Source organism: Leptinotarsa decemlineata, unplaced genomic scaffold (assembly GCF_025532065.1).
Source record: "Leptinotarsa decemlineata unplaced genomic scaffold, Ldec_3_MD MMD2_tig00026282_RagTag_RagTag, whole genome shotgun sequence".
Lineage (NCBI taxonomy): Eukaryota > Metazoa > Arthropoda > Insecta > Coleoptera > Chrysomelidae > Leptinotarsa > Leptinotarsa decemlineata.
Window position 1 is genome coordinate 13,577,309 of NW_027412668.1, and position 21,179 is coordinate 13,598,487.

At 34.1% G+C, this 21,179-nt stretch overlaps 2 protein-coding genes across 3 annotated transcripts in view; one reads left to right on the forward strand and one right to left on the reverse strand.

Moving 5' to 3' along the window:
- The window catches only part of LOC111507545 (uncharacterized), a 490,644-nt gene that overhangs the window by 262,050 nt on the left and 207,415 nt on the right, over positions 1-21,179 (forward strand). The gene's annotated exons all lie outside the window — the stretch shown is intronic.
- On the reverse strand, positions 747-14,416 carry LOC111508768 (uncharacterized). Of its 2 annotated transcripts, none has more exons than XM_074179843.1 (3): positions 14,176-14,416; positions 7,906-8,000; positions 747-4,106 (listed from the first exon to the last, which is right to left on the reverse strand). In XM_074179843.1, exons 2-3 carry the CDS (start codon positions 7,919-7,921, stop codon positions 892-894), a joined length of 3,231 nt encoding a protein of 1,076 aa, XP_074035944.1. In that variant the 5' UTR covers positions 7,922-8,000; positions 14,176-14,416; the 3' UTR covers positions 747-891. The 2 variants fall into 2 exon arrangements, with proteins under 2 accessions (XP_074035944.1, XP_074035945.1); XM_074179844.1 differs by lacking the exon at positions 14,176-14,416 and adding an exon at positions 8,201-8,324.

Sequence of the window (21,179 nt, forward strand, 5' to 3'; positions counted from 1 at the left end):
CCTCTCATCAGCATCTTTTCAATAATTGAAAGAGTAATTTCCGGTATTCTGAAAATTTGTACTTTATGTGATCGCAAAAGACACTTTTGCGAAGGATTCGGAGACATCCGAAATTTTGGAAGGTCTACCTGAAAATGAAAATGTTCATAATCTTTCACATATTACGATTTGTAGTATCTCACAAATTATATCTGTTTCAATTCTCTAACTAATTTTTGGAATAAAAACTGTATGGAAAAAATTGACTTTTGTATAATTCAATGTTCATATATTCGAAAGTAGTTATTTTGGTTGGAAATTTTCTATCAGGTCGTATTTGAAAAAAAATTGTGCATGATCCATACATTGTCTTTAAGTCAATTTCTTTCTTTCTCCCTTTGGAAGGTTCCAACTCTTTCTATAATAATGTGCGATAGGCATTGAATATTTTGGAAGTGATATCGAGAACTGTTGATGTCATGAAGAACAGAAAACACTGTCGGACACAAATATTAAGACTAAACTGGCTGTCATCTCTGTGTTGTCTTCATCTTGGTACGTTTGTGTCAGTTACTTTGGAAAAATCGATTCACGTCAATGTCCTGCATCTCAAGATGATTGCTCATCCAGAAAGAGAATTAGATTGCCCTAGTAAACTCATTCAAAAAATAATTTTCCATTTATTTGAGGGTGATTTCTTCAGTTTAACGGTATGTTGTTCAAAATTACGAAGTAAGAACTGGGAAAGGAACTGAATATATTCGGAATTGATTTTGTTATTTGAAGTTTATTGGGAGTGGCTGAAATATAGTGGTTAACAAACAAATATTCTTATTTGTGTTATAAAGTTCAACTTCAGGTGGTAACATAAGATTAATGAAGGTGGTGTTTTTCAATAGGAATCAATTTCACTCAGGATTCGATGCTTTGATATAGTATTTGTGTTCTTCTATCAATTTCTAAAAAAAAAAACTGAATATTATAGTGACACTTCATTATTCTTCGACGACCATCATTGTTTTGGCAAGGAAATTTAAAAAGTAAATCCGATAAATATAGCAAATAATCTCTCATTTCATTTATATTCTCCCCTGTAATACTATTAATATTTTGGAAATGCTGCCATAATTTATTTTCTATAAAGCTGATGTTCATCAGCGCTGAAATTTCTCGTTCCACATGAATGATTACGTTTGGTATGGAACATTTCAATTCATTCACTCTTGTATTGCATTCGTTGTTCTCAATATTGACTTCCTCCAATTTTTCCAACAGATTCAACAGAAAATCTTTCATCAGTCGATAATCCTCTCTGGCGTCATACTCATCAAATGAGTTGATTTTTGAAATAGCTTTACTAATTTCTTTCTCTACTTCATTGAGAATTTCTTCTGAAGGATTCTCAACAACTTCAGATGTGTTCGATGCATTCATTTCTGCATTTTCAATTGGATGTGTCTCCCTGACATTCAATTCTTGATGTGAGGGATTGGAGTTGCTAACCTCAACTGTGGAGACATTCTGAACGTTTTCTTGTTCAGTTCTGCTTGGAAATTTCTTTGCTATCTGATTTTCATTTGATATTGTATTCGTTGTTTGGATTGTTTCATTCAACTCATTTTCAGTAAGATGGCACTGCTCTGATCCTGAATGAATTCTATTAGATAATTTTGAATCTCCACTGCAGATGGGCCCGTTTGTCTCACTAGGCAAGGCTTCCGACAAATTCTGTTTTCTATCTACATCCACTACAAGTTTATCTGAATCAATATTTTTTGTCTCACTCGTCAGTTCGAAAGCACGCATTTTCCTATATTCTTCACCCACATTCTTCTTCAAGTTATTTATTTGTTCAATGCATCTTCGTTTTCTATCTTCCAAATTATTTTCTGGATCTAATTTGTTCAAGTCCGATTCTAAATAATTCAATGTATTTTCAACCTCCTTCAAATTTTCTTCTGATTTTTTCAATTGATCGAAATTTCTATTGAAGTAACTGATGTGATCTTCTATGTTTTTCAAACTTGTCAGATCCAAAGCACGAATTTTCCGATATCCTTCACTCACAGCTTTCTTCAAGTTAGTTATCTGTTCAATGCATCTTCGTTTTCTATCTTCCAAATAATTTTCTGGATCTAATCTGTTCAAGATCGATTCGAAATAATTCAATGTATTTTCTACCTTCTTCAAATTTTCTTCTGATTTTTCCAATTGATCAAAATTTGTATTGAAGTAACTGATGTCATCTTCTATATTTTTCAAACTCGTCAGGTCCAAAGCACGGATTTTCCGATATTCTTCACATACAGCCTTATTCAAGCTATTTATCTGTTCAATGCATCTTTGTTTCCTATCTTCCAAATTCTTTTCCGGATCTAATTTGTCCAGTTCCGATTTGAAATGATTCAATTTTTTTTCTATAGCCTTCAATTGATTTCTTGATGTTTTAAATTGATCAAAATGTTTAATGAAGTAACTGATGTGATCTTCTACAGTTTTCACAAATAGGAACATTTCTGCTTTCTTTTCCAGAATATCGGTATATTTGTATACTTCTTGGAGAAGTTCTCTTTTTCGACTGTGCAGTTCACTGCCTTTTGGAAAAGACAAGTCATCCATTTCCAAAAGTAAACGAACGGAATATTCTTTCAATTCGTAGAATTTTGGATCAGTAGGTATTCCTATGAAAGAATCGATTTCGGATTTGATTTCATCTCGTCTCTTTCCAATTTGTTTCAATTTCATTTCATTGCTTGTTTTGTCTCTGCGGCAACTGCTTTGCTCAACTTTTGAGAGTATCTCAACTTCTACAGAACTTGACTCTGATTCAGAGAACACTTCATTTAGATTATTTTTATCAGTGTCGATATAATTTGATTCTTTCAATTGATCAAGACCTACTTCTCTAATTGAAATTGCTTCTTGAGTGACTTTGTGTTCACTTTGAGTACCAGATACTTCTTGTTGATTTCCATTTCTGATTTTGAAATCAGAATTTTTTTCAGCAGAATGATCTGAATCTTGAGGTTGCTCTTTGATTACAGTTTCTTTTTTCTTATGTATACTTCTTCTTACATTGTTACTATCTTCAAGTTTGTTTGACATTTCATCTAGTTCACAAAATTTGGGATCATATTTTTGATCAGCCATACACCCATTCTCATATTCATTTGCATTTTGCATCCTTTCATCTTCGTTTGATTTCTTTTCATTCCATTTATCTTCACAACGATTGTTGATATCACATTGAACTATTTCACTCTCTATAGGTTTTATTGACAATTTCGAAAAATTCTGACAAAAACTGCTTCCATCAGTTTCAACATAATCCACTTTCACTATTTGATTCTGATCTGAATTTTTATTTTCAATTTTTTGCTGATCAAATTTTTTTTCCAATCTTTCTGATATTTCAGAAATTTTTTTCAATATATCTTTTCGTTCAGTCGCTCCTATTGCTTTGTTTTCCGGCAGACATTTCTGGAAAAGTGAACATATTTTTCGAATCATTTTATACGAGTCATGGTCTTGTGATTCATAACACTTCACAGAAGATTTCTCCAAAATGATTATTTTATGCTTTAACTCTTTCAGTTCGCCATTGAGAACTACTCTTTTATTTATCAGATGTTCCAATTCAGTGGGAACGTTTGTAGATTGGATTGACCCAGAAACATTTGAATTTGATAGGGTACATGCATACATAGAATGGCGAATTTCTTGAATCAAACTCTCAGATAATTCCAGTGTTTTGTCTATTTCATTCCTCTGTGCAGTAGTCAAATTGTTGTTTTTCATACTTCTTTTGACAGAATTCAATCTGGTACAAATTTGTTGTAAATCGATGAGAGTATCACTGTTGGTATCTGATTTTTTTTTTTTGGTCATATTTTCCTTTGTAGATTTTTGATGACTGTTTACAAGAGAAGTGGGCTCTTTTCTAACAGACGCTGCTGAACGACTAGCATTACATATTTGATTTGCTTCTTTTTTACTGAAAGCTTTTCTTTCGGGGTAACCGTGTAGCTGAGTATTTTGTAATGGATCCTTTCCAATATTTTTTTTCCGATCAGCCTCTCCATGTGGTTCATTACTTTCTGACTTTCGCAGCACATTTCCCATTTTACCTGTAAATGAAAAATTTGTATATACAAATATTCAGAAGAATAAAGCTTAAGATGGATAAATTAGTGGCTGTCATTAGTGAGTATGCAAACATTTTTCAGGAGCATGAAGCGTATACTTCATGTTCTGATGACTTTACTGGCAATCAAGATTTTATCTCTTCCGTGAAAAAATAGCTTTATAATTCAGTCAATTATTTATAAACGTCAGCATGGAAAATGATGAGTCAAAGAATTATATGAATTTTTGCGAAGATTCGTTGATGCCAAAGAACTACATGCTATAATTCGTGCCATGAGTTGTTTAGGAGCATCTTATACACAAGAATACTCACCGTAGTTGACAGTATTCGAACGGATATATGAGCAAAGAGGGTCGGAAACATGAGTCATTAGATGCAAAGGGAATCTGTTTATAGGTAGATGTGTAACGCAGGCGTAACCTGTCTATCCTGGAACGATTACCGTAAGGCATTTGATACAACATCGCCTGAACTCATTATGCATCCAGTCAGATGCCTTGCGGTACCCAACAAAATAGTGAAATACTTTGATCAACTGACGGACTCGCTTCATCATAACATTTGGTTGGGCTAGAGTCCAAACAGAGTTGGTTACTTCCAGAATGGGTGTATTTCAGTTCTGCATATCACCATTGCCATTAAACGTTGCGCCATCCATTTGTTTTATATGCAATACCTTACACTTTATGCCTGTGGTCCTTGAGGATGATGGAAGAGTATACGCCTGCTATCGGTATGACATTCGGGATAGATAAATGTGCAACGGTCCATCTCAAAAGAGATGTACATCTCGTAGATGAAAGAATTCGGTACCATCTGGATGCTGGAGAGACGTATACTTATCTCGGGTGGAGCAACGCCACAAGAAGTAACAGCAGTGATGAACTCTCTCCGTGAAAATTATCAGCACAAACTCTGAGAGATCTGCTCATTGGAACTGTTGGAGAAGAACAATATCACTGCTACGAATATGCTTGCCCTTTCAATCCCACTCTACTCGTTTGGAGTATTGAAATGGACTCCAGAGGAGGTGTATCAACTCGACAATGCAGCTTGTTGAGACATCAGAAGCTCGGATCCTGCCCTCTCATGCCCGCTACCATGAAAGGGCGAAAATTGGAGCATTCTTCTTTTGGGCAGCTGTTCAAGTGGCTGATGGAATAGGTATTGTTTTCGACACTGAACGAGGAGATTAATCTGTCACCGAGTTGAAATCCGCCCGGCAATAAGCCTATATGAGAGCCAAATACATATATCACTTTACTCCTGCGGCAACACAAGGATGAGCCACTTATAAGGGATTTTTTTCAACAATATTGAAAACCTCAAAATGAAGTGTTTTTTGAATGAATATTAAAGATTTAGATTCTTCAAAGCGCTTTACGTTCGCCTTCCTCAGGTCGAATGGGCTGAAGTCGGAAACTGAGGGGTTCATCATGGCCTGCCAGGATGGTGTCTTCAACATCTTATTCTACTGCAGTCGTGTGATGAATATAGAAGTTTCCGACATGAGGTGCAGGACCTGCCGTAATGCGCCTGAACCCTAATGAATTTGCTGTCAGTATGCCCAGTATATGCAGTCTCAGCTTAAATCCATAGACACAATGCGGCACTAAGAGTTCTCAGGATCTGAGAGTGCTCTGGGGGATATTGAATCCATTTTCAGAAACGAAAAGTGCCGAATTTATCGGAACCATTCATTCCCCATTCTCAGGCTCACAGAAGCGTATAATCCAGGTGTAGTTCTTCTCGACCATCAGAGCAAGATGACATTTGTCGTGTAGTTTTCAGCGCCTGATGAGACGAATATTGTACGAAAAGACTCTATTCAGACCACTCTGTCAAGATGGTCGCTTCGATTATTAGAGTCCTTGGTAGAATGATGCCATCTCTACTCTCGAATCTTAGGATCATACCAGCTTGTTGCACTGAGGCAAAAATCTTAGCCGGACAAATATAGAAGGCTGTCATTCTTGCCTCACTGCGCTCGCTTATGGCAAATGATTCTAAGCCCCCGGTCTGTGGAGTGGTCATTAGTTGTGCCGAATTCATTGAAACTTTCGCCCTACTCAAGCTCTGGATGTGATGAATATTTTTCGAAAAGAGTAAAAATAAGGAATGAGATATCGGGATCTTTTCTTCGAGCACTCAGTCTTTATCTAGACTACACAGTTCAAATGATTTTTTAATGTTGAAGGCATTGGTGGAATGACACCCTGTCTACTCTCCAATTTCAAGGTCATTTTAGTGTGCCTCAGTATGGCAGAACATATGCAGAAGGTAGTCATTTTGGGTTCATTGTGTCTTAGGGCACATGATTCTCGGTCTCAATGGTCACTCACCATACGGTGTGGGAAGTAGTTATTGATTGGTAATGTCGACAAACTGTATGTGTCGGAGGTTGATGATAGGAATCGACTGGCGCAACCCTTCAGATAATGATAATTATTGTCTTTTATATTTCGGGATTAGAGAACAAAAACAAATAAAAATCACTTTACGATTTTTCAAAATATTTCCCATGAAGATTTATACATTTGAATTGAAAAGTTTATATTTTCAGGCGTGATTATTTTTTTGGGAAAGAAAGTTTTTGGCTTTCTACTACTCCATCTGATACAAAAAAAGGAGATGAGAGAATCTTCCAAGGAAAGGAAGAAAGTAATCAATTTGAAAATAAATAACTCTATACATGGATGTGTAGATCATGCAAAGAAGCAACTTTCAGACACAAACTGAAAGAAAATCCTCCTGAAACAGCTACTTTCATATAAACATTGAATTACACGAAAGAAAAAAATTATTTCGAAACAAATACTTCTATATGAACATCGAATTATACAGAAGATACTTTTCTTTACTCAGTTTGTATTTCAAACATTTGTTGTGGAATAAGAATCAGATATCATTCACATGAGTTCTACTTTGAATGAATGGTGATAAATTATACTCACATGGAACACTGTCACCCTCACTGGTATACACCGATGTTTCGCCTTAAGACACTTGCCCTGAGGCTCTTCAGTACCAAATTGGATAACATTATAGAAAATACACACACTTCATTCATGAATTACGATTTTGAATGTCACGGAATAAGCTTGATCTGCTTATGTCATCGATGACATCGTAATGACATTCATTCACTTATTTGTTTTAATCCCAGCCAAGAAGGAATCTTATTTGAATTGAAGGGTTTATATTATTTATATTATTTTGGGCCAAGACGAATCTTTTTAAGTTACTGTAAACAACACAAATATCGCGAATATTATCAAAACTTTCTGAGTATGTATAAGCTCAAAAATGTCCAAGTTTACGATACAGCTGTCAGTTGCCAGATTGCAGCAATAGGGTTGCCAAAACCCGAAACATAAAAGGTAACCTATCTTATTTACGGATTCCATATGCAATAATCATTGAAAAAAACAACAATACTCGAACTGACATGCGTTTGTAATAATTTTCAATTTTTCTTGAGCTATTTTTCATTTCTATAACGAACGTTTGTAGTGAAAGCTGAATGAGAAAGTGATTCCAATGTTCGTATGAGAGTAGTTCTTTTAAACGATTTTTTTTTCTGTAATTTATTATTTATATAAAAGTAGTTTTTTTTAAATGATGTTCCTTCCAGTTTGTTTCCGAAAGAAACTTCTGTGTATACACAACATATCTTCATGAAGAATTTTTATTGTTGTTAAATATTTTTCATTTCCTACATTTTTTGTTCATGATATTATCAATACGAGTATATAACATTTTGTCTATAAGCTACTCACTTGAATACGTAGACATGTGTGTTCTCCTTTGGAGAATTAAAAGAAGAAACTGGTGAAGTTTGATGACGATCGAAGCAGAGATTGAAATTATGTTCCTGAAATAGAATAAAAACATGATCAAAATACTGATACATTTAGTAGGCTCATGATGCCATATACGATGCCATTCAAAAAATGTAACTTTTTAAATCGAATCATCTACTACAGAGTAACTAGTAGTTTCATATTCGTTTTAAGAATATGCAAACAAACGAAGAATATCGTAATTTCAAAAAATAATGTATTCAAAACTCACTTCCGTTCATTCTAATAATTGTTCAAAATGTTTTGTCATTTACTTTCTGACAATAAAAAAGTGTTTTCAAGTTCAGTTCCTACATTGTGAAATGTTTCTGTTCTCACTGTTCTGTCTCTAGGATTTACTGTGCGGGTATAAACTGTACATTAGGTATCGCTGAATATTTATTTTTTGATTTCGACACGATGAAAAACAACAAGTTACTGATGAACAAAGTATTTTTTTCCAAAGTATATATTGGTTTTGCAGTAACTGCTAGGGAGATAATAAGTTAAATTTTTCTATGTCTGTATGCAGTTCTTCATTTCAATTTGATTTTGTTTCAGGTTACGAGAGGGTAAAATAACCAGAACTCAACAAACTCTATAGTTTATCATACAAAACGTTTCGTTTGCTACTGTCTCAACAACTAATGTTTCATATGCTACCGCAGTAGTATATGAAACGTTTGGCACTCCAGATTCCACCCGACCACGGCCTACCAGCCCCTATTTCGTTATCCTCAATCATCAAACTCTGCTTTTTCTAATAATTGATGAACAAATATTTCTTCAGTGGAAACGATGATAACAAGAAAAATATCAGAAGCTATGAAAACATGGGCGGAGAAAAGAAAAAGGAAGAATAAAGAAGGTAGAAGTGGGCACAAAAAAAGCCATTTTTCAACGTTTCGGCAATCCACAATCGTCTACGGGTGAAGAATAGTTGTGGTTTAGCCATCGTGGTGAATCTGGATGGTAATAATCGCAAAGCCACGAGGTAGCTGAGTTTTAAATTTTCTATTTCATTTTTTCATGTATTTTTCTCACCATCAGTTTTAATAGGATTTAAGGATTGACCAATCAATGTCCTACTCTTGATACAATAGCTTTTCGCATAGGAACAGGAGATCTCAGTAACCGTTGACAATTGTATTACCAATTGAGCAAAACCCTTTCCAGCTATGAACCTTCTTTAGCTCCATGATCGTATTTCTATTTTGTTTTTGTTTCATCTGTAATCTGTAGTTCCGGTCCACAACTGTGGTAACACATTTGTGTCACGTATCACTTCCTTGTCATTGAACGTACATTCATTGCTGTTTGTGAAACGATCTCGATACTGCATCTCAACTCACTAGCAATCCTGTCACGAATGTATTCTTTCAAGTTTGTGATCCATGGAAGGGCACTGTTAATAACTTCAATGATGGAACGAAGTTTCAATAAGTAGCTGTAGTAGCGTTCGAAGAATGTATGTATAGTAAAAAGCTGATTTGACCAAGGTTCTGCTAAAATGGCTCCTTCTCTTGTTACTGGGGTCAAGGGAATCGTTAATATTGAGTTCGTTTCTGTCATAATCGAGAACAAAGTCAGTTTTTCACTACTGGATTTCTGCTGAATCATCCTATTTGAGATTACATGACCAAACAAACTAATCTGCTTTTCCAATATCGACCACTGACTTGAGGTTAATTTTCCGCCAAGCATTTCTCATCTTCATGAGTTTTTCTTTAAATTTTATGTCATATCATAAAGACAAAAATACAAAATTGCCATCACTCAGAACTAGTTCCCTTGAATAACTCAACCATTATACGATTTCAGTAAAAGGACTTCAACTGATACAATCCATATTCATCAATGAAATGTTTTTGGGATATACCAGTTCTCACTGAGACGACTTATCCAAAATTGGTTCAAACTAAGGGGTTTGGTAAATACAATGATTATTTTGTTTGATCTGAATCTGATCAGTATTTGGTTAGATATAAGTAAATAAAAATTCGAAATGGCCAAAAACTTCAAATATTTTTCTTCTTGTTGAAATTACTGAAATTTTAATAATTTTAAAATACAAATCATGAAATTATAAAATAACAACAAAAATTTATTGGCGCTCCGGGATGACCTCATTGATTCCAGTGGCGCATTTGCTTTTTGAACTGCCCTGAAATTTGCCCTGAATATTTATTTTTGTACCATATACTGATCACACAATTTGTTGATGAAGATAAAGAACATAATTTGACCAACTCTTCTGAGAATTTTAGCCTTCCACAATCTGAAAAAAACTGTAAAGGGGTACTTCATATATATATATATAATATATATATATATATATATATATATATATATATATATATATATATATATATATATATATATATATATATATGTATGTATGTATATATGTATATATATGTATGTATGTTTGTTTGTAACTCTCAAGCTCGGGATCTGTATTTGACAGAATTATCGATATTATTGCTTGATCTATTCACGGGCAGATGGCGCTTTACGTAACCTCCCTGATTTATCTACATTATTGCTTGATCAATTTCGCGGGCAGATGGCGCTTTCCGTAACCTCCTCGTTATAATTCGAACTCACTTAACATGTATTTCTTCATTTGAAAATAGTATTTTTTTTATTAACGAGCGCGCCTGCTGCCTTATTTGTAACCATCCTTCGCACGCCTACTGCCTTGGGCTTGGTAGCATATTTTCATGCTCCCTCTCCTGAATCGGAAATTATCAATGGTCATTTTTCTAAACAATATTCGGCCGATTGATTAGATGAAATAAATATAGTTCAATGAAAAAACTAAAAATCACGCTTTTATAGCATACGAAACTAAAAACTGAAAAATATAGTTTAAATAAGTAAAAAACACGCTTTTGAAAAACATCGAAGTTGAAAGTTAAAAACAACTTTTTTTCAAATAAGCATACACAAATGAGGAAATGGCTGATATGCATTACGTTTACAGTCTATCGCAGGGGAATGGGTTAGAAGCTTCTAGAAGATATGATGATAGATATGTTCAATGGCAGCATCCTTCACATAGAATATTTGCTCGACTTCATCAACGATTACGAGAATATAGTTCAATCGACAAAAGAACGCAGGTACGAGGTACGAGAAATACGAACACCACAGCTTGAGGAAGCAGTACTTAATTTGATTGAAGAACTACCAGTACTAGAAAGATTGCTTTCCTGCTAAATGTTGATCATATGATGGTATTTCGAACTTTAAAGGAACAACTCTTATACCCTCGCCATCTGCAACAAGTACAGGCACTGTTACCGCGAAACTTTCCGAACCGTCTTGAATTTTGCAATGATTAGAAATGAATAATTGTGACTTTCTGAAGACGATAGAATTTACAGACGAATGTAGTTTTTCTCGGGACAAGATTATTAATTTTCATAATTACCACATATGAGCTGATAAAAACCCTCACGCTATCGTCGAAACTAACCATCAAGAACAGTTTTCTCTTAACGTGTGGCTCGGAGTTATTGTGGTATTTAATTGGGCCCCATTTTAGTCAAGTAGCACGTCAGCATTTAACTGAAACATTTGCAAAACAGTGGATAGGTGGAGGAGGACCACAGAACTGGCCCGCTCGATCCCTAGGTCTCAGTCCTCTCGATTTCTCTATTTGGGGCCATTAGCATTTGGTTTATCGTACTCCTGTTCGCGATGTAGAGGACTTAAGAAACCGCATCATCGATGCGTGCAGGTTAATCAGAGAGACTCCAGGAATATATGAGCGAATACGTAGCTCAATGCGCCGACGTCTAGAGGCATGCGTAATGTCTGAAGGTAGACATATTGAACATTTACTATGTTTTCTACATGATCTGTGTTTTGTTATTGATAAATTAGTTTTGTTTATTACCGTTTAATCGTGTAATACAGGTACTAATTACAAAATAACAATAAATCCAGTTCGCATTTATGACGATGTATCTCTGTAATTGTTCGTAAAATAATTTTTTGCTGCGAACTGGTTCATTTTGGGCAAAAAACCCAAGTGACATTTTTTGTTTAGAATCAAACAGGCTATCGGAAATGAATTCTTTAATGATAAACAAATAATAAGACAAAAAGTTACAGTGAAAATAAATTTTAGGGGTTGCGTTTTCTACCCCTTACAACCATGGGGTTGTGCTTGAGAACAAAAATGTTTTACAAATTTTATGTACCCCCTTTAAGAGGCTGTATCTTAACAAGGGATGCTCCAATGAAGTTTCTTTATATGAAAGATCCTATCTTGTTTTCTATGAGAAATCACCTCCTTGAATGTTTCACACTTATTCAGTTACACCCTGTATTTCAGCTTGTTGAACAGCATACAATACATCACTTACTGTCTCACGAATTGTTCCAAGTTTATTAGTCAAAATTATTTTAATAAAAAATAGAAACAACTGAATTGTTTAACGATAACTCAACTGATATCAGTATTCAAAGCAGATGTTTTGTGAACATAGAAAAATATTAAATAAATTATATTCATATGGAATACGAGGAAATGCCCTTCACTGGATAGAGTATTTTACCAGAAACAGGAGTCAATTCGTTTCGGTGAATCATAGATCTGAAAAAAGTCTTCATGAATGTATTTCAAATACTCAAGTTCTGACATTGGATTACCTCAAGGATCAGTGTTGAGACCGCTTTTATTCATATTATATTGTAATGATGTTGGGGCCACAGTTGCTGAGAATACGTGCGTTATGTATGCACTTCTAATTTCGGACAAAGACGACACAATTTTTAAAGAAAATTGTAACACGGTGTTAAATCATTTGATTTCATGGTGTGCCACCAACTCAGTTCATTTCAACTTTCGAAAAACTATTAGAACGGTTTCATCACAGGCAAAAAATCTGTTCAAGTCTATAAATGAAAATCAATGAGAATGAAAACACACTTTCTTTATCACATTCTTTATGAATGTAAATTTTTGGGACTCACGCTAGATAATTGTCTGAACTGATAGAGTCATTGTAATAAACTGATGTCGAAACTAAGTTCTGTTTCGTATCTGATACGAAATCTTAAGCCGATATTATCCACTGAACAGTTAGTAAATTATTACTATGCACATATAGAATCTATAATCAGATATGGCATTTGTGTTTGGGGAAGCTCTTCACTGGCTCCAAATGTATTTAATGCCCAAAAAAATATTATACGGATTTTAGCAGGCGTTAATCAGGGAACATCCTGCAGATATTTTTAGAAACATTCGAAATTTCTAACTTTCCCAGATATTTTCATTTTTGAAATGTGCATGTATCCATTCACACCAATAGGTCGAAATGTGGTCGCTTTTCATCCTTCCATAATGTAAATACAAGAAAGTGCAATGATTTTTACATAAATTCTGTCAAATATAATATAACCGCTAACTCACCTTCTTACTTGGAGCTACTTTATAACAAACTGCCCGGCTCATTGAAAACTACCGAATTTTATTTCACTATTACATTAATTCAATGAAGCTGGAGTTGAATGAAGTTGATATGTTTTGTATGCATATGACAATCTTTCATGTATGTTTGGTTTGATTTTATTATTTTATATACATGTACAAAGTGCTATTTAATCTTCCTATAACTTTGGAGGTTCTACAGGATCAATAAAATGATTTGATTTGATTTATCGAATCTACAACTTCCAAAAGATACTAGATCGAGGACCACTTCTAATTTTTTTTTATAAAACTGTTTTTCAAAATTATTTTATACATATTATGGGAGAAATTATAGAACGATCCCTAGAAAAATCTCAAAGAAATATTCAATTTGAAACATTTCAATAAGGAAATGAAACAATAATTTCAAGTTATCTCGACTAATTCAAATTCGTAATGCATACTTTAATATGCAAAATTGGCTATATGGCCTTTGAGACCTAGTGTTTATTTTGTTAACCGAACACATTTTTCATATGAAAAAAAATTTGAAGCGCAGTATTTCTTTACTGTTTCACTAAATGCTATATTCAGGGTTATTTAATATTTGGCAACTTTGGAGTTCACCTGCCCTCCTCTGTCATATGCCACTGTATCAGTCGATGATAAAGAAATCGGCAATGACTTACATGAAAGTTAATAAACAATAAACAAACACATCAGTTCATCGTGGAACTATAAATAGAATAATGAAGAAACTTTTCAGAATAGGTACTCACTGTGAATTATACAGTTGTTTTACTTTGAGGTTTCACCAACAATTTTAAAATCCACCATTATCTGCGAAGTAAACCGTTTATCATCACTTATAAATGATTTTATCTTCCTGATACAGTTCGTACTGAGAATTTACTGAACTTGATGCAATTGAAATATTAGAAACTCCTTAATCAGCACTTCCATTCGGTTCGGATTGTTTATACCAGATATCGTCAGATAATATTCGACGCCATTTCCCTTCAGTCAGTAGCGACACAGTTTGTTTCTTCTGGTGGGTCTCTATGTGGCAAAAATAAAATGTGTAAACCTGTGATGGAATAAAATCAGCATCTCCATGAAAGAAATGAAATCAGAAAATTCTCTCATAGCTTAATTTTTATATTTGAAAATCTATTTCCTTGCATATAATATTTCACTCCTACTACAACATACTGTTATTCAGACTAATAACTCTTTCGAAACTATTTCCTTGCAGAGGTCCAGTTACACCTTTTTCGAGACGTAATTTGAGTCTCCACATAACTGTCATATTGCTCGCAAATAGTGGTGAAAATTTTGAAAAAAAATTCACGTGCTCGTGAAAAAATAACCTTCATCGAATATAGTTGATGGTGATAGTCTGAAATTGTGGTAGTTATTTTCCAAACAACCAGCCTATGTTGATTGGGTTGTTGTTTTTCCATCGGATATCTGCCACACTTACCTACAATGTCGTAGTTTTCACCTGAAACTGGAGCATGTCATATGCTCTCCGAAATATCAATCAATATATATATATATATATATATATATATATATATATATATATATATATATTTGATTGGTGCAACTAGTTTTTCTTTATTTTCAATGCTTTAATATTAATACTTGTTCACAAAAAGGATTAGAAGCTTAACTAATTTTTAATTATTATATGCAAGCGCTTTCGATAGCAGACTGTGCTACCATCTTCATGACTCTACTCAAAATGAACGTTTTATCTTCTTGTTTATTTTCAATACGGTTAGATCGATTTAGTGAATTTGTTATTGTTGTTGATGGTTCATCAATAATAAGGGTTCAAATAAGTATTCTTCCCCCCCCTTTCATCTGGATGTCTCGTTAAATTTGCCTGTACTTGTGTACAGATAATTTCCTTTGTGTTGGTGTTTCTCAACGTTCATTGTTTCTAGGAATTTGTACTGTTTTGTGGAGTATATTGAATGTTAGGTTTTTAGATTTGTATTTGTTTCCCGATATGTGAATTATGGCTATTGAATTTATAGATGTTGAGGTTTTCTCAGATGTTCATACGGTTTCCTTTATTGACTTGTTTCACGAGTTTGCTTTTTTGTGCTCATCGTACATTTGGATCCGTTTTTTCTGGTTTTTTCTGGTTTGGCCAATGAAGAAGTTGTTGCAGTCCCAGCATTGTATGCTGTACACTCCGTTTAGGTTTTTATCTTCTTCTTTTCCATAGCTGTTTATTTTTTGTGTGCAAGCTGAAAATAACCTGATGAAACACAAGTACAGGAAAATTCAATGAGATGTTTAGATGAAAAGAGAGGATAAATACCTGTCCAAATCATAATTAATGGACCATCAAAAACAATAACGAATTCACTAAGGTCATCTAACCCTATAAAAACCAAACAAGAGGATAAAACGTTCAGTTTGAGATGGATTGTAGCTTTTCAGGGAAAAGCTACAAAAGGTTTTGATGGTAGCTTTTCCCTGAAGATGGAAATAAATTTTATAGGAAATATTGGAATAACTTGTGTAATAAGAGTACACTTCCGTTCTGCTGTTCACCCTAAGATACTTTTCAAGTTTTGTCCTTAACTAGTCAGCAAAATTTCCTTCAACAATATATATCAAGTCCACGAAATATAAAAAGAAACTCAAGCATGTTAATACTCTTTTATTTTTTGAAACTGACAAATCCCTTTTTTGGATAAGAATGGAACCTGTAGTAACCCAAGTTTCTAATATGAATATACTAAACAGCAGTTGATAGTGCACTTTTCAGTTGTTTCTTCAGGAGCCTACTCTTTTGAAGCGCCCTTTGTATTCTGGTTGTTTCATCGGTGCTATGATGCAAGGTTTCAGTGGCACTGTTGGATGATGAATTGATTTTCTTTCTAGTACTAAGGTATAAAGGTATGATGGTATGAAGGTAAGAGACACACTTGGTATTTATGCTTCAGATATAGCATGCTGGTCTCAATTGATATTTCGTAGTCAAATCTTCTCAACTATCTCAACTAGAAGTTTGTTCAAGCGAGGGATTGATTAAGCTCTACTTTTCACGAGGTACTAGTACGAGGTAAACGACGCGTAGTGAATACTTACCATCTCAGCAATCACAATAGCTGTTGATTCAATGAGTAGAACTAATTATAATCATTTGACTGGTAATCTTTCAGTTCTTCAAAACTCTCTAGTGATTTATCAGACAACTACAAACGATTGCAACCATATCATGGAAACATTCGTGTGAAGACGTGGAATTCATTTAAACAGAGGTACAGATTCTTCTGAAAGAAAATAATATTTAAGAAACTATCTTCCAAGGATCAACAAAAAACGTATATCATGAAAACATCAAATTGCTATGGATTATTCACGAACTAACAATTGATTCACTTTACTAGACGACTATTCTCTTTCCAACTCGAAAGAAAATTTGCAGATTTGGAAAGTGCCAACAATTAGATGCACATTACGGAAACCATTTACTGCATTTGAAGTAGAAATCAGGTTTTATCAATTCAGGAAAAAACCTTTCGTCGTCACTGTGTATGTCGTTTTCAATTCACATTAGACGGAGAACTTTGAGATTTTTTGTTGTAGAAGAAAAAATACCACCAATAAAAAAAAATGCGACCCGTCACAGGACGCCTGGCAGATGTGAAACATCAATAATAATATTTTATGACTCCTGTGAGGATTTTTATGTAATGAATTATCTATAAAAAATATGTAATTGAAATACAGGGTGTAATTGAATAAGTGTAAAACATTTAAGGAGGTGATTCCTCATCGAAAAAAAGATAGGATCATTCATATAAAGAAACTTCATTGGAGCATAAAATTTGTATAACAATTTTTTTCACAAGCACTGAAAAAGTTACAATATTGAAATTAACCTGACGTTTTGTACTACCAAAAAGACACTTAGACAGTAATTTATTTGATTTACCCCATGGTTGTAAGGGGTGGAAAACGCAACCCCTAAAATTCATTTCCAATGTAATGTCTTATTATTTGTTGAAAAGATTTGGAAAAGCTGAATACACTTATTTGAATTAATGAATCGAAGAGGTTTTGTATTAAAGTGTATAATTTTTAAAATTCTTGCAAAGCGCTTTCGACTTTCGTCATCATCAGTGCTCACCTGAAAGTAAGTGATCTAGTTGAAAAGGGAATTTAGTGATAATTGAAGTTGTAAACTTTTTTTAAGGTTAAGAAATTTGGAAAAATTGTTTGAGATTACTTACTTGTCAGGCAACAGGAAGTATCAAAATAAGTAAATTGCACATTTGTAATATTTGACTTATATGAAACAAAATAGACTTATAGCCAAGAAAATACATTTTTGGATTGAGGCCATGTGGTTCAGTCAAAGTATCATATGAAGAAGGACAACTTGAGACAGAATGTATCAATTGTCGTGTTGAAATAATGGTACCAATTTGAGGAGTGATCCATTATGGATATAATTGAATATGTAGAGGAAAAATATTGAATAAATTATATTAATAAACTGTGATTAATCAATAATTCATAATCCTCATATGAAGGGGAAGGAAATCTCGGTTTAAGTTTTTTTGAGTATTCAAACAATGATCATTGTTGGAAAGTTCTTTAGAAATCTCCAACTCTTCAAACAAGTCAAGTCTAAGGAAATTTTTATTATCTATTTTATGTGATATTTTGGAATTTCTATTGAGACTAAAGTTGTGATTGTGAAATTTTATGTGGTGGCCAAAAGCAGATTTGTCAGGTTTTTTTATTTGTTTATTAATACGAGTGAAAAGAGGTCTACAGGTTCTACCAATGTGAAATGCCGAACAATCAGAACAGTCAAGCTTGTAGACTCCACTACTGTGTAATTTGTTGATTTTGTCTTTAGAATTTACTAAAAAGTTACTTAAGCTGTTTTGAGATTCAAAAGAAATTTTTGTACCAGGTATGGTATTTTCTATAAATTTGGAAATAACAGTACACATATTTTGATCAAAATAAGGTAAGGAAAAATATCTCACAGAAGGTGAATTAAATAATGTGGTAGAGTTGAAAGCCAATCTTCTATCTGATCTGAGTTTAAATTTACTAATTAATTTGTGAATAATGGATGGTTGATAACCATTGTTGACAGCAATCTGTTTTAAAGTATTTAATTCTAAATTGACTGACATTTTCATGGAAAATTTAGGAAATTCCTTCATAATTAATAAAATTGATAAGATTCTTATTTGGCACAGATATGTTGATGACTGCTTGGTTTTCATAGATGGTAACTCTAATGTAGCACTTGATATCCTTGACTCCTTAAATCACTTACATCCAAAAATTGAATTTACACTTGAAATAGAACAAGACAATAAATTAAACTTTTTAGATCTTACTATAACAAAAACTATCAACAAACTAGATTTTTCCATTTACAGAAAGCCAACCCAGACTGATCATGTCATTCCTTTCAATTCATTTCATCCTATGCAACATAAAATGGCTTCCTTCAATTGTTATGTAAACAGATTGTTGAACATTCCCTTATCTCCCTCCAATTTCAATTTAGAATTAAATACCTTAAAACAGATTGCTGTCAACAATAGTTATCAACCATCCATTATTCACAAATTAATTAGTAAATTTAAACTCAGATCAGATAGAAGATTGGCCTTCAACTCTACCACATTAGTTAATTCACCTTCTGTGAGATATTTTTCCTTACCTTATTTTGATCAAAATATGTGTACTGTTATTTCCAAATTTATAGAAAATACCATACCTGGTACAAAAATTTCTTTTGAATCTCAAAACAGCTTAAGTAACTTTTTAGTAAATTCTAAAGACAAAATCAACAAATTACACAGTAGTGGAGTCTACAAGCTTGACTGTTCTGATTATTCGGCATTTCACATTGGTATCCAAACTTCGTGTGGCGAGAGAGATAAAATAACGCCGAACCAGTGGGAAGAGAATCGCACAGTCGTTTGCGCATGGCGACTCGTCGCAAAGGCACGCGTTGTCACGACAGCAATTTTTTCACCCTACGACTATAATAGATATTTCACATCAGAAAGGAATATTTCTCCAACTCACACTATAGACCTAACACTGATTGGAAACCTCTTTCAAATCTTCCTTCTGCAAATAACAACTTGACTTCAAAGAATTATTGGAATGTTGTCCCAATACTCCAAATGGATACCTAGATTTTCGAATGGAATAAGGAATTCAGTCAAACTACTTCTTCATACCTTGAGGAAAAAGAATACGTTAAACGTTGAAATGGAATCTTTGACACTCAGGGTTGAAATCGATTCGAATTCCTCATGAACTAATGTCATCCCTGCCGATAGACATAGAGTAAGCACTGCTTTGACCCCTTGGGAAATGTTCTGGTGGAAAAACATTCGAACCAAAGCAAATATTTTCACATATAGTCAGTGGGCATACTTGAAGACTGGCTATGAATCAAATTATCTAAGAACAATTCGTTCAGACCAGTCTCAACTCCCTACACAGTAGGTTAATGGACTGAGACCTATCAGAAAACAACAACTCCCCTGGCTAATACCACGACGGGCGTTGGATTATATCCGACAGGTGTCAGTGCAGGATTCTTCACAGAAGTTATTACTGCATATGCTGTTGGCGATACAACTGTCGCAATAGATTTTCAATTATTGGAACACACTTGCAGACCGGTTTCGGGCTGTTTGGCCACTCATCAGTGCAAGGTAGTGTATATCATCAACATAAAGTCGATGATTTCCGATAATTGAAAATCGAATTCCGTCAGAATATCATTCCTCGAACTAAGCTGAAGCATACAACAAACAACAGGTTTGTCGTCGCCCCATCTGCCTGTGAACGAGGTAACCAACTGCGTATCCGAAATTTACCCAATTTCTCGTATAAGGAAAGAAAACTTTCACATATAGTCAGTGGGCATACTTGAAGACTGACTATAAATCAAATTATCTAAGAACAATTCGTTCAGTCCAGTTTCAACTCCCTACACAGTAGGTTAATGGACTGGACTGGAATCCTGCACTGACACCTGTCGGATATAATCCAATGCCCTTCGTGGCATTAGCCAGGGGAGTAGTTGTTTTTTGATAGGTCTCAGTCCATTAACCTACTGTGTAGGGAGTTGAGACTGGTCTGAACGAATTGTTCTTAGATAATTTGATTTATAGCCAGTCTTCAAGTATGCCCACTGACTATATGTGAAAGTTTTCTTTCCTTATACAAGGGATTGGGCAAATTTCGGATATGCAGTTGGTTACCTCGTTCACAGGCAGATGGGGCGACGACAAACCTGTTGTTTGTTGTATGCTTCAGCTTAGTTCGAGGAATGATATTCTGACGGAATTCTATTTTCAATTATCGGAAATCATCGACTTTATGTTGATGATATACAACTACCTTGCACTTATGAGTGGCCAAACAGCCCGAAACCGGTCTGCAAGTGTGTTCCAATAATTGAAAATCTATTGCTACAGTTGTATCGCCAACAGCATATGCAGGAATAACTTATGTGAAGAATCCTTCACTGACACCTGTCGGATATAATCCAACGCCCTTCGTGGTATTAGCCAGGGGAGTAGTTGTTTTCTGATAGGTCTCAGTCCATTAACCTACTGTGTAAGGAGTTGAGACTGGTCTGAACGAATTGTTCTTAGATAATTCAAAGCAAATATAATTCTCCATTGGAAGAAATAAAATTGATTGAAGCAAATCTGAAAAATAGTTTTCCATTTCTACGAAACATCAAAGTCCCAGAGAT